Raw genomic sequence first — 13116 nt, 5'->3', positions numbered from 1 at the left:
AACAACCGTGGATTTGCAAACGTGTGAATTGAATAAAAATCTTCGAAGACATGAAACTCGACTTCCCGGGAAATGAAAAACTGTCCTACCGGAGATGAAAAAGAAAGTAAGGACGATATATCTTAACGTACGTCCTGCCTGTAGATTTATTGCGTTCGAGGCACTCGAGAAATTAGGCTGACGCCACCCTTGGACCGGCTTTCGAATCAGTTCATCCGATCTTTAATTTTTCATCGCTGCAAATATCGTATTTTATCAATTCAGTCGTTAACGATGATTGCACGGTATTTTTAAATATTTCTATAAAACCATTTTCTTAGATATTGCAACGAATAATCATGTCAAAAATTTATTTACCGGCCATTCCGTGCTGAGCGGATCACTTTTTACCTTCGATGTTGTAGTCCATATGAAATTAGGGGAGGGGGAGGGTTAAGTCATCATTTTTCTATTTTCGAAACTTTTTAATAGTTACAACATCTTTAAGTTTCGAATTTTTGCGGATTTTTACGAGAACCACCTTCACGTTTAAATTTATATCTCCGGAACTATTAAAGATACAAAGTTGCGATTTTTTTCTAATAATCTTGAAAGATATACTTATCTAGAAAAATTTTGTTTCAACACATAAAAATATTTTATTTTGTTCCAAAAAATAAAAATATTTCGTTTTTTACAAAAAATGAAAACAGTTTTCTGTTATAAAGTTCATCCGCAGTCGGGTTTTTAAAATTTGAGAAAAATATGAAAAAGCTATTTTCCTGTCTCTGATTATTAGATATAAAAGCTATTTATTAATAACTATACATATAGAAGCTATTCACATGTTTCTAATTTGAAATCGCGTGTCACCAAATAAAATACTTTCTTCTTTAAAAGAGTTTTTGTTCAAGTCAGCGCTGCTAATGTAATTTCAAGTATCATCGATTAAAAAAAATGTATTACGTAGAGCAAGTAACAGTGAATATCTATACAAATTAATAAATATAAAACAGCTTCTTGATTTCTTTTAAAAAAATTTAAGAAGTCGTAAAATGACAAATTGGAGCGCGTATTAACATTCTTGTTGCATTTTTTTTTGAAACAATATTTAGGCTTATACGACGCGTAGTTATGTTATAGAAAGACTGTTTTAGATTTTATTTTAAATCGAAGGAAAAGGAAACTATACTATACGCCCATCAACATTGTCAACGGGAAAGTTAATGAAGAAGAAGATTAATTGTTTCAGTAAACGTGGATAAAATGTAACGAAAAAAATTGATGCGTCTTGAAATGCCAAAGAATCTGTAACCTAAGAATCTCTAACATAACACTAGATTTACGGAACACTAAAATACTAATATTCTATTTCATACTAGTATAAACTAAAGTAAAATAACTATAATACGATTATTCTGTTTTTTTAGCGAGTGTTATTATAATATTTGCTGCAAGTAACACATATATTGGAGAAATAACTCATAAATGTATCTCTACAACCTGAATAATCGTAAATTAAAAAATTAGTAACCCGTCATTTTGACGAGTTCTGAAAACCTAGTGTTAAGAACTTGAAAAGAAAATGCATTAGTAACATAGACAACATCATGTGAAATAATTAATTTTAACAATTTATATCTAGACATTGTGTTTGCTGGTTTCGCGACATATAAATCTTTTAAACAGAGATATAAATAAAAGACTCGAACCGCAGGAAGTTAAATAACAAAAGACTGAAAACTCCAGTGAAATCACAGTAAAATAGAAGTACGGATGAACACATGCGAGCCAAGCCACGGTGGCATCGGTTGCTAATCCATCCCACATTATTCCAGGCACTACTGCCGCGCTGCAGTTTATTAATGTTCCGTATGCCCGAGAAATTCACGAGACACTGTTTGAAAGTGGCAGCGGCAAACGATGTAGACGGGAGGATTAGTATCGACAGGGGTAAGGTGAAACGTGGAAGGGCCAGCAAGGAAAGGGTGCATAGTGGTGGTCGTGTTAAGAGCGCGGCTGCAAAGAGAGGGATGAAGCAGACGAACGGACTGACGGACGGCGGATCCTCGACAAATGGATTAAGCGCAAATTGCTAAACTCTGTTTAATTTGGCCAAATGAATTTTGTTCCGCCAGCCCTCTCTCGTTTTCTCTCCACCCTGTGCCGCTCACTTTCTCTATTCCTGTCTCCGTCTGTCCGCCTGTCTTTTTCTCCCTTTCAATCTGTCTCTCTTTCTCCTTCTCTCTCTCTCACTTTCTCTATCTCTCTCTTTCTTCTTCTGTGCCAGCTGGACTCGCTCATCTGCACCGAAACCTTATTTTTCTGCAACTACACGCACACCGGGGTTCTGACAAACAACTGTGCCCATTTCTTTGTTTGACCAAACACATCCCGGGTTACTACTGAAACTACATCTTTGCGATCCTTTCGAGAATTTTGCAAGGGGACGTGAAAATTTTGCGTCAGTTTAAGCTTTCCGCATCGGCGAAATTGTTTATTTCATCCCCTGTGTAAACACCTTTAAAATGTTTGTCATCGTAGAATAGGAAATTCCGAATGAGTTATTTTAACGCGGACGTAAATGCTGCAGCATTCATTTTCATTGTAATGCAAAATGACATTCAGCGTGCAATAAACACTGCGATATGATGTTACATCGAAATTTATCAGTCACATTATCATGCATTCAGTTCTATATACGATTGTCAACGATTATAAAAACGAGCCGCAAGACCCGAATAATCATATCTCCTCTTCCCAAATTGTCCATTTTTTTTCACAATCTAAGCGTCAATAAGGGAGAATTTACTGTAGTGTTTATCTTTTGAAGTTATAACGCACTTCGATGTAATCATTTATGTATAAATCGCTTGTCTATTTTTACAACTCATTAAAATTTTTCTGTCCACGAACGTGTTGACATACAATTTTGCTTAAATTGCATCCTTAGTTTTCAACGTTACTTTGATCGAATTGAAAAATCATATCGATAAGATAATCAACGGTAATCAACGGTAATCATACGGTAAGATAAAGTTTCATGTTCCAGGAAGATTTAGTAATTCAACATAATTAATCAGAGGCAGATCACTATAGAACAGCGAAGTGCCGTGCGGACACTCCACAATGAAATATATAACGAGCGACAAATTGCAAAGGAAGCTGTTGTTGACAGATCCCAAAATTGATACAAAACATTTAGCGGCTAGTGTATATTACACCTTTGAAACCAAACATTTTGACGATAACACTAACATGTGTTCTATAGAATCAAAGCGTGCAGTTTCCATCGTTAACTTTTCTTCAAGATTAATTAATTCTGTGTCGGAACCGATTGAATTTTTAGTTGCTGGTATTGATGTCAAATGCGGAATTAACACTACTCCTGTGTTGTAGGGTAAGTGGATTGTTTCGGAACTAGACGCAACATCAACATCGTTATCCAAATCCCCAGCATTCAGATAAACAGAACTCTTGTTCGAAATATAATATTGTAACAGCGGAAAGCTTCAGCCCGGGTAGAGTGGGTGGCCAGATCCTTAACAGCATATTCTAAACACAACGCATAATCTCTACTGGCTTGATTTAGGCACGTATTCCAAGGTGGATACCTACTGATCTCCAGCAGCACAAACGAGCCGGATGAACACGGGATAACGTTGCGCGTAGTCAGATTCCGAAGTTGCCTTGACAGTATGTACAGGAATATGCGGACGATAATACAGGATCCTCCGCCTTTGGTGTGTTCCGATGTCCCTAGTCCGTCTCTCGCCTGTGTCCAATCACGATATTGCATTGAAACCCCTGTTTTTGGAACTGTTACGATACACCAGAGTTGGTTACGCACGGTGAAGTTCGAGTAATGACTAAAAGTATGACTAACGTTAATTCGATCAAATTGCCGCAAACTACTTCCTCGAACGTAAACGCGTTCGTTAGTCATGTTCGGCTAAACTATCTTCGTTAGACACAATTACGATTTAGTCGATATAAATATAATATACAAATATATAAGAATAAAATCGTATTGAAAATGGTATTGAAAATAATTGTTCGCTCTGCTTTTTCCCGATATATAAATCTAAATCAATTATACGATAATCTACATTTTGCCCAATTCTGCAATACATCCGCTGTTTTCTGACAACGATGTTCGCAAGAAAGTCGCTCTTTTATTGCAGACTGCGTTTATCTGAATGGATCTTCACGAATTAATTTTAATTAATTAATTAACATTTTATTCATTGGAAGCCTATTAACAGTTTTGCACAATTATTGAACTGTGTCTAACAGAAGCTGGATGTTAAATGGGACAAAGAAATTGGTCTACGATTTTATATAACAGATATTTCTTTATATCTACTATATTCCAAATTATTTTTATAACAATATTAGGACGTCTGGGAAATAATTGGTTTAACCACAAGTATAATAAAAATTAATATTGAAAGATGAGGAGAGTACAGTACTACATAAAATCAAAATATTCTTTTCCAAAATTCCCTTTAAGGCATTGTAATAACATATAATTTAAAAATGTACTTGTTTAATTAATTGAAAACAGTGAAGTTGAAATAACACAGTAAATATTCTTGATTACGCTAATTTACTTACGCTTTTGCAATCAGTTTTATCGTTCGGGACTTAGCAAAGTAATCTGCAACAAAATAATACACCATTTTATTCCAGATTGCCTGGTAGGAAATGTGTTTTCATAAATTGTGCTAAATTTTTTTCCACCGTTCGAACAAGATTTTGACTACATTTCGAAAGTTTCTTCTGAAACATAGACCGATCATAGGAATACAATAATAAAATCTGAGAGTATTTAAATGCTTATTAACAATTTCATATTTGTATGGACAATGACGCGGATTACAGGCAATATTTAATTGCGCTTCAATGAAATATCGCGGACGTGGATAGCTCGAATCTCATATCTGGTTTTAGATAATATATGTGTTATCATGATTTATTATCATTTTCCCTGTTAAGATATTTGCAGAACTTGAAAGTCGCCATGTGTCGAGTTTGCTACAGAAATACTGTTATCTGAACTGATAATTTCGTCACGCTAACAATCTATTTGTTCTCTCTGTTAAACCAACTACTTTATTTGCTTTTTTGACCTGTTAAAAGAATTCGATTTCTCCGTCATGAGAGAATGTACGTGTGGTGTGTAGTATAGTAAAGAATCATAATTGGAAAATGGTCATGAATATTTTCTCTAGTTGCTTTGTGTTTTTTAATATGAGGAAATAATATAAATAATGAAATTAGGCTATTTCAATTGTTAATATCTTGCATATCGTTGCCCGTTAACATTTGCAAAATGGCGAGTCAGTTGTAAATAAACATTCTTCTTAAATAAACCTATCGAGAACGAGAAAATACAAGAAGCTTAAATTGTAAACGCGTGATAGGAAAATATGTTGTTGCAAAAGACATCTGGCATTGTCAACACGTATCATTACTTCTTGACGCAACGATGACCACTGAAAATTAAGCAGTTAATGCATTCCTTTGAAACAAGGTCGACGATTATGTAATATTAAGCATAAACAATGTTACACAAGGTAATACTAGCGTGATTATAGTTATTCCAATTAAATTATTTCGCTGTTTGTAAGTAGTTTCCACTTCAGATTTAATTTCAATTTTTGTTCAGGCATTACTGTGGAATTTAATCTCCTTTAGTGCCTCCATGATTTCCATTAAGTTAATTAAGACTATTATCATTAATTTGTTACAGATGCACTAAATAATAAGTGTTACTGCCGGATACAAATTAAGATTAAAACTTCCTGAAATGCTTTTTTAGTATTCATTTTATGCAGTCATATACAATAATTCACAATTTAATAGCTCCATTGGAGACGAAATTGGTTTCTAAAAATGATCAATCATAAAAGATTAATATAAGATCGAACTGAAATATCAACATGATAAATGATTAAAAATGTGCTTTCTATGTGCTTCTACAATATCTCTAAAACATTCATCACAGAAGTAAATTGATATATAACGAGAATTATGCATTGCATGCTATGCTTTTCTTTCTTCTACTTTTCAACGCGCTGTATCAACAATTCATGAAACATATTAAGCATAATTACAGCAACTGCTCTCCAAGATGAAACATGGAAATCAGCCACGCGAGCAGACAATATTTTTAAGTGAACTATCATTTACGTTACATTCACCTCCACCGTAATTCCCTTGAAAACGTAAAATTCTTATCGTTACGTCGCATTAAAACGAGGACTTCGCACCGCGTTGCGTCAGTCGCTTGTCTGCATGCGAGATCGTGAGTTCTGCCGAATGACTCAGCTCGTTTCTTTCCGTTCTCGGAACTGTGGCTAATCCAACAGCAAGGCACCGCAAAACGCAATAGCCTTCGGATCTTAGCAAGTAACACTCAGCGATCATTACCGATCTGTCATCATACGATCACGAAATAATTTTACAATATTTTCAGTTCATGCCAACATATTCACGATGGATGTCTCGATCATGCTATTAGTCGCAGTTGCGATGCTAGGATTGTACTATTATTTCACCAAAGAAGAGGACCCCTTCCAGAAACACGGTCTACCCTTCAAAAAGCCGGTCGCGCCAGTGCTGGGCAGCACCTGGTCCTCCACGTTATTCCGGAAATCGCTCGCCGAAATGGTGCAAGAGATCTACAACATGGACCCGGACGCGAAATACGTGGGCTTGCATCACCGGATGACGCCAGTGATCATGGTACGCGATCCGGAGCTGATAAAGAGCATCGCGGTCAAGCACTTCGACCACTTTCCGGATCATCGTACCTTCAGGGTCACGGACATCGACCCGTTCTTCTCTAAGAATCTGTTGCTGCTTCAAGGAGAAACATGGAAGGAGGTTCGAGGACTGATGAGCCCAACGTTCACGTCCAGCAGAATGAAAACCATGTTCAGGCTGATGTCCGATTGCGCTGTGAACGTTGCGCATTATCTGACCGCGTTGCCGGACGAAGAAAGGCTGATAGAAGCGAAGGACGTCTTCACCAGGTTCGCCAACGACGTTTTCGCAAGCTGCGCCTTTGGGATCAGCATAGACTCGATGGTGGACAGAGACAATCAGTTCTACCTTCTAGGTAAAGAGGCTTTGAACCTTCACGGCGGCAATTTCATCAAGTTGTTCACGATGTTCTTCTTCCCCAAGCTAGCGAAAATGCTCGGTTTGAAAGTAATTCGACAAGAGGTCGCGGACTTCTTCGAGGCGACAGTGGCGGACAACATCGCGACCAGAGAGAGAACTGGCATCAGTCGGCCGGATTTCATCCAACTGATGATGGAGAACAGAGACAAGCTGGGCCCAGGGAAGCGGCTGACCAATCTGGACATAGCTGGCGAAGCTTTCAGCTTCTACTTTGGCGGCTTCGAGACAACGGCAAGCCTACTGAGCTTCGCTGCTCACGAGCTGGCAGCGAACCCGGCGATTCAAAAGAGGCTGCAAGAGGAAATCGATCAGGTTTTGAAGGATTCGAACGGCGACGTGTCTTACGAGGCTATCAACGGGATGAAGTATCTCGATGCGGTGATCAACGAGGCTATGAGATTATATCCAGTTATTCCCATCACTGACAGAGAGTGCAGGAAACCGTTCGAACTGCCACCTGCCTTGCCAGGGTTAAAGCCTTTCAAGCTGAAAGAAGGTTCCCACGTCTGGTTGCCGATTTATGCGATCCAACGCGATCCGAAGTATTTCGATCAGCCTGAAAAGTTCGACCCCACCCGGTTCTTGTATAGAGAATCGAATTTGACGAACTCTGGAGTCTATTTGCCCTTCGGGATGGGGCCGAGGATATGCATCGGGTACCGGTTCGCGATTCTGCAGAGCAGGGTTGCGCTGTTCCACATTCTTGGCCGATGCGAGCTGAAGGTTTCCTCGAAAACACAGATACCCATGAAGTTCGGGCGAGGAGGGGCGTTCCTGAAGGCCGAAAATGGATATTGGTTGGAGGTTCTGCCGAGAAATAATCCACTTGTGTCTCCAATTAATTGAGGGAAGTTGGATTGGAACGCTGCCGTTGCTGCTGTCCTTGCAAACAAAGCGAACAGTCGAAAACGAAGGTCCGCGAACCATTGTTTAACATGCGGAAACTGTTTGCTGTTGGGTACTTATGGGATATTGAACTTTCGTTACTTTCGATTCATTTGATCTTGTTTCGCTGCTTTGTGAATTCGTAAACGTGATCCTGTAAATGTGATCTTAGGAAAGCGTTTTGTTAGAAGCAACGTAGTGGTTAGTGAACAAACGAACTCTTTCCTACGAATATGAGTGGACCCATCTGCGTCAATTTTATGCACTTGTGTGATTATTTATGGGGACACTGGTCGTGAAACGTCATTCTACAAGCAGCGATAGCACACAAATTTAGACGAAGGAATACTTCAAAAATTGTTTACGAATGTTATTAAATCATGTTCTCCTTGTATCTAGACAAAGCATATTTTCGGGGTAAAAGTGAAACTAACGCAATAATGATGAAATAATGCAACTTATAATTCGTGTGTCACAACGACGAGTGTAAAAATAAATAAAAGGAAACATTATGTACGTAAATAAGTTTGTTTGCAGATAAGTTCAGATTCATTTTTTAATGTCGTATGCTACGATTTCTTAGCGTTTTAGTCATCGGGACATCGAATCTCTTTGGTGACACGAAAGTCGTTACTCAACAAAGATCTGCCGGATAGTCGAAGTTGTTAGGTCACCCTGTAGATTATGAGAAAACCCATTATTATCATAACTGTCACAACTTTGTGCGATAGCATATTGGTTTTTCTATGCCTTTGAAATATAGACGCCAATCTTCGTGTGGCCGAGACAGTATTTTAAAACTTCTATCATTAATTCACAATCGATTATTGTGCTCCTGGAATACGGATTTGTTTCAATGTAATATCATAAATATCGATTTCAATACTTGAACGGAAGATCGGACAATTTAATGAAACTGTATAATCTTATTTCGAACGTATGAACGCTCAGTTTTTGTTAACAATCAATGCTAGAAAAATAGAAAATGTAATTTTGGTATTCAAAACACTGTCCATTTTATAATCACCTATTTGAAAATTAACTAATTACACGAGAATTAGTATTATTACTTATTATTACTAATTACTTATGAATTAGTATTATTACTTATTATTACTAATTACTTATGAATTAGTATTATTATTTATTATTACTAATTACTTATGAATTGGTATTATTACTTATTATTACTAATTACTTATGAATTGGTATTATTACTTATTATTACTAATTACTTATGAATTAGTATTATTACACTGTAAAAAGTTATTTCATGTTGACACTTACGTCAATATGTAAGCAACATTGTCCAACTTAAAGCGAAAATTATTTTGGTCAAGATATGAGAACGTCAAACTCACAACCAATTAGTTATGGTTCATTCCGTAAACACAACAGATTGCCAACATAACAATGAAAAATTAACCGTATAGAACCCATAATACTTCGTGAATAAAGTTATATAGGCAGTGAACTCCCATTATTTCAGTCACTATTTCAAGCAACGTGAACAATGGTGTCGTTTCAATTTTTAACATCGCACATCAGCGATTGGATTTCGATCATTATAATAGCGTCATAAATGCTCCATCATCGCTTCCATGCATACATAGATGTAGAAATTATTCTACATGTATGTATGTATTCTACATGTATATATGTATAAATGTGGATATTAATCCAATCCATGTGTCAATGCAAATACTGTTTCACTCATATGTGATGGTATTAAATGCGTGATCTGCAAAACCTGCTTTACCTCGGTTCTATTAATTATACTTGTCGGCAAGGTCAATTTAATAGACCTTGCCTTAAAAGTTTTTTATATTGACGCAGTGAAAATCTGTTTACTACTGACTTGCAAATATCGATTCTCAAAAATTCTAATCGCTGATTTCGTGCACTCCAAAAATTGACGTATTGTAAAAATTGTATTCTTACCGTCGATGTCTGTTAGCAAGCCATTAAATAATAACAAATTATGGTAACATTAAAATTGTTACATTTGCATGCGTGTGCACTAATTTCGCATGACGCCGGACAATCATTATTCGTCTGCAAAGAGTTCGAATGAAATATCTTCTCTGTTTATTATTATTATTATTATTACAGAGAATTAATGTATTAGTAGTTCAGTTCATAATATATCTACATGTGATAATTCGCTTAGCTTTTAATGCGCACGTACTCGAATATTTAAATTAATTTATCCGCGTTTACGGAAAATATAATATAGTAATCAAGACCATAACATCGACTTGTTTTTATCTTTTCTCGGGCAAGGTTAGTCAACTTACGTATACTTGACGATCAGGCTAGCTGCACTTGTGTCCCAGAACTGGTTTCTGATTCACCGTTTCGCCAGCTCGGTCACAGTGTCCCCAGGTTCTTCCATTTGTTCATTTATCTTTCCTTCAGTTCTCTTTTATCTCGTTTATTCATGCGTCGATCATCCGTTGGTATTGCGATACAGTATTAGAAATTAGTTTTTACAATAATGTATCGAGTCAATAATAATTTGATTAGGATCTATAGGTGCAAAGAAATTGCAAGACCAATCATAATTATATCTTTGTTTTTATTGTTAATATTTTACTAAATAGATCGTTGTTAAGCAACATTCTCAGATATATCGCTGAGGCAATATTTTTATAATAAAACTTCATCACTTAGATAAGTTATTTAGACATTCTTTATTAAGAGTGATAAAGAGTGATGATAAAAATTAACATAAAATAACTCCGCAGATTGTAAAAGTACCGACGCATTGCCGACGTATATTTCGAAGAATCTCACGAAGAATAACAAAATACTCGAAAACAAAAATAATCACGGCACGTGACGATAACCGGTTCAGGTCAACGACCGGAGTCAATAATCCCATATTCCGTTGCCCAAACGTGTTCATGTGCACACGTGCACGTCAGTTATCTGTTAAAGCTTTTGCAAATTTAAATGACGGTACACATGCATGCGCTTTTATACGCTTATCGAAACGTATGTAATTACAGGTGAATTAAGAACTAGGAATGTGCATTTTCTAATCAAACTGTAAGCGATCTGTGGCACGTATACCGTTAATAGAAGTTCATAACTGTAACCATCAAGTGACACCAGGCGATAAAACTTATCTAACTAAGAGTATCTAGTGAGCTGGATATCTTCTCACACTGTTTCTCAATTCAATTTACTGTTTTAATCAGTTTAACAGGAAACGGTGGGTTCGCGTTTCGCTTTTTCAACACGATTTCTGTTTCCCTATTATGTCCGCACTAATAAGTACATAAAGGACAAAGAGTTAAAATGATGTCTTCTATTCTAAACACTTGTTAAATCAGTAAGCTAAGAATTTATACGTATCTTTTTTCAGTCGAATAATGAGTGGCTTTTAATTTCATTGGAGTTTCACGGTAATCCTTTGCACTCGAAAATATCTGAACTTCAAAAGTCAGACATTTCTTTGAATCGACACGATTTCTATTCTTTTCAATATTCGTTCTTCTTTTGCGTGTAAAATTGGACACTTACTCATGTCACATTTAACTTTTAGAATTCTATTAAATAGAAACAGCTTTAACAATATTAAATTTTATTAAATGGCAGCGTAGTTTAATAGTGTCTCAGAGTCGTCATTCAAATGCAAAGCGTTAAAATAGTAAACAAATAGTGAATAAGTAAAAAGTCAATTCTTTCGGATCATGAAAAAATGAACGTATTTTCTTTAAAATCTTTTATCTAAGAATTTGATCGAAGAAAAGTGACGAATCAATATAAAAGCAACGAAAGCATGGTTTTAAATAATAAACGTAAAATTTTAAAGACTAATAACAGTCATATAAGGTGTACTTTTGTGAATTGAAATACATCTGAGATTTTGTCTACTACGATTTTTTTTCTAATTTTACTCCGATTTAGAACCTGACCTAGTTTCTAAAATTATCTCGTATATCCGCTTCGACACATGGACTGGAATCCTTGTAGTACTTAACATAAGAATAGAAGTATAGCTGGAGTGAGGTAGAGATGAATGGCAGTGACGCATGCTATACTGTTCCGCGGTTAATTCTATTTTTACACAGGAATATAGTTTCTCTATTTATACAGTATGTCCCGTTTTTAACGTTCAGATTGTGTAAATATAACCGATGCGTCTAAAGAGGAAGTTATGGCATGTTGTATAAAACAATACATATCGCATAAAATACATATAATATTTATGTATTTTAACATATATATATATATAATATAATAATAATAATAATATAATATAATAATATAATAATATATATTTTATAATTAAATTGTTATAACTTTTGTTATATATATAACAAAAGTTATAACAATTTAATTATAAAATTATAACAAAAGTTATTTGGTATAAAGAGTAGCATACATGACACCAATTAGTTGTTTAATATTTGCCTTTGTTGTCAAGATATGACGGTCACACCTTGAATTATTTAACTATAATGTGGAACATTTAAATTAAATTAACTACAGAATAAAAGATTACTAATCTGCAAGGGTTCAGAAATTAATGTTCATCAAAGGAAATAGCAATTAATTGTTGCCCTGTGTGCTCCTCTTTATATTAAACAATTTTCGTTCGAAACATTTTGTATACAGCATTTAATTCACAAAAAAAATTAGGGTAAAAGAGATCCAGCAACGGAGTGATCCAGCATCTACAGTGCAATATAAAAATAGATCAGCAGTAGTTTAATCTGTATTATACGTACTATATTTCCGTCTGAAGCAATTGAAAATTTATAAACCTGCTGCCTGCATTTCTGATTTAACAATGCGTTTAACAGGATAAAACAACGTAATAATAATCTTCGCAAACAAATAAATTCCACTTGAGATTGATAGATATCATTCTTGTACTTCTAAGAAATGTGCGAGATTTTTAGATATGCACATAGTTACTTTTGGAGTACAATGCTATCTTTGATAACTTCAGACAGTGAACACAGCTCGTGTAAACAAATTGATCACTTATTTCTTATCTTACATTACGCTAACTGTGATTCCGTTATTTCGTACAACTTATTGGTGTAT

General features: G+C 35.5%; 1 protein-coding gene and 1 long non-coding RNA gene across 3 annotated transcripts; one reads left to right on the top strand and one right to left on the bottom strand.

Annotated features, from left to right (window-relative positions):
* Window positions 1-2448: 2448 nt before the first annotated feature.
* On the bottom strand, window positions 2449-4642 carry LOC117219112 (uncharacterized). Its single transcript, XR_004489945.2, has 3 exons — window positions 4597-4642; window positions 3598-3798; window positions 2449-3554 (listed from the first exon to the last, which is right to left on the bottom strand). It is a non-coding gene; the product is annotated as an uncharacterized LOC117219112 (long non-coding RNA).
* Window positions 4643-6236: 1594 nt separating this feature from the next.
* Window positions 6237-11942, top strand: LOC117219111 (cytochrome P450 9e2). 2 transcript variants are annotated; one of them, XM_033468006.2, is made up of 2 exons: window positions 6237-6393; window positions 6461-11942. In XM_033468006.2, the coding sequence occupies exon 2, from the start codon at window positions 6481-6483 to the stop codon at window positions 8014-8016; it is 1536 nt and encodes a 511-aa protein (XP_033323897.2). In that variant the 5' UTR covers window positions 6237-6393; window positions 6461-6480; the 3' UTR covers window positions 8017-11942. The 2 variants fall into 2 exon arrangements, with proteins under 2 accessions (XP_033323897.2, XP_033323898.2); XM_033468007.2 differs by having other exon boundaries at window positions 6255-6389.
* The last annotated feature ends 1174 nt before the right edge of the window (window positions 11943-13116 follow it).

This window comes from Megalopta genalis, chromosome 11 (assembly GCF_051020955.1).
Source record: "Megalopta genalis isolate 19385.01 chromosome 11, iyMegGena1_principal, whole genome shotgun sequence".
Classification (NCBI taxonomy): domain Eukaryota; kingdom Metazoa; phylum Arthropoda; class Insecta; order Hymenoptera; family Halictidae; genus Megalopta; species Megalopta genalis.
The sequence above is the reverse complement of the archived record's forward strand: the minus strand, read 5'-3'. Positions and strand labels throughout refer to the sequence as shown.

Excerpts from the sequence above, each read along its gene's own strand:
- LOC117219111 (XM_033468006.2), top strand. The coding sequence starts at position 6,481 with ATGGATGTCTCGATCATGCTATTAGTCGCAGTTGCGATGCTAGGATTG.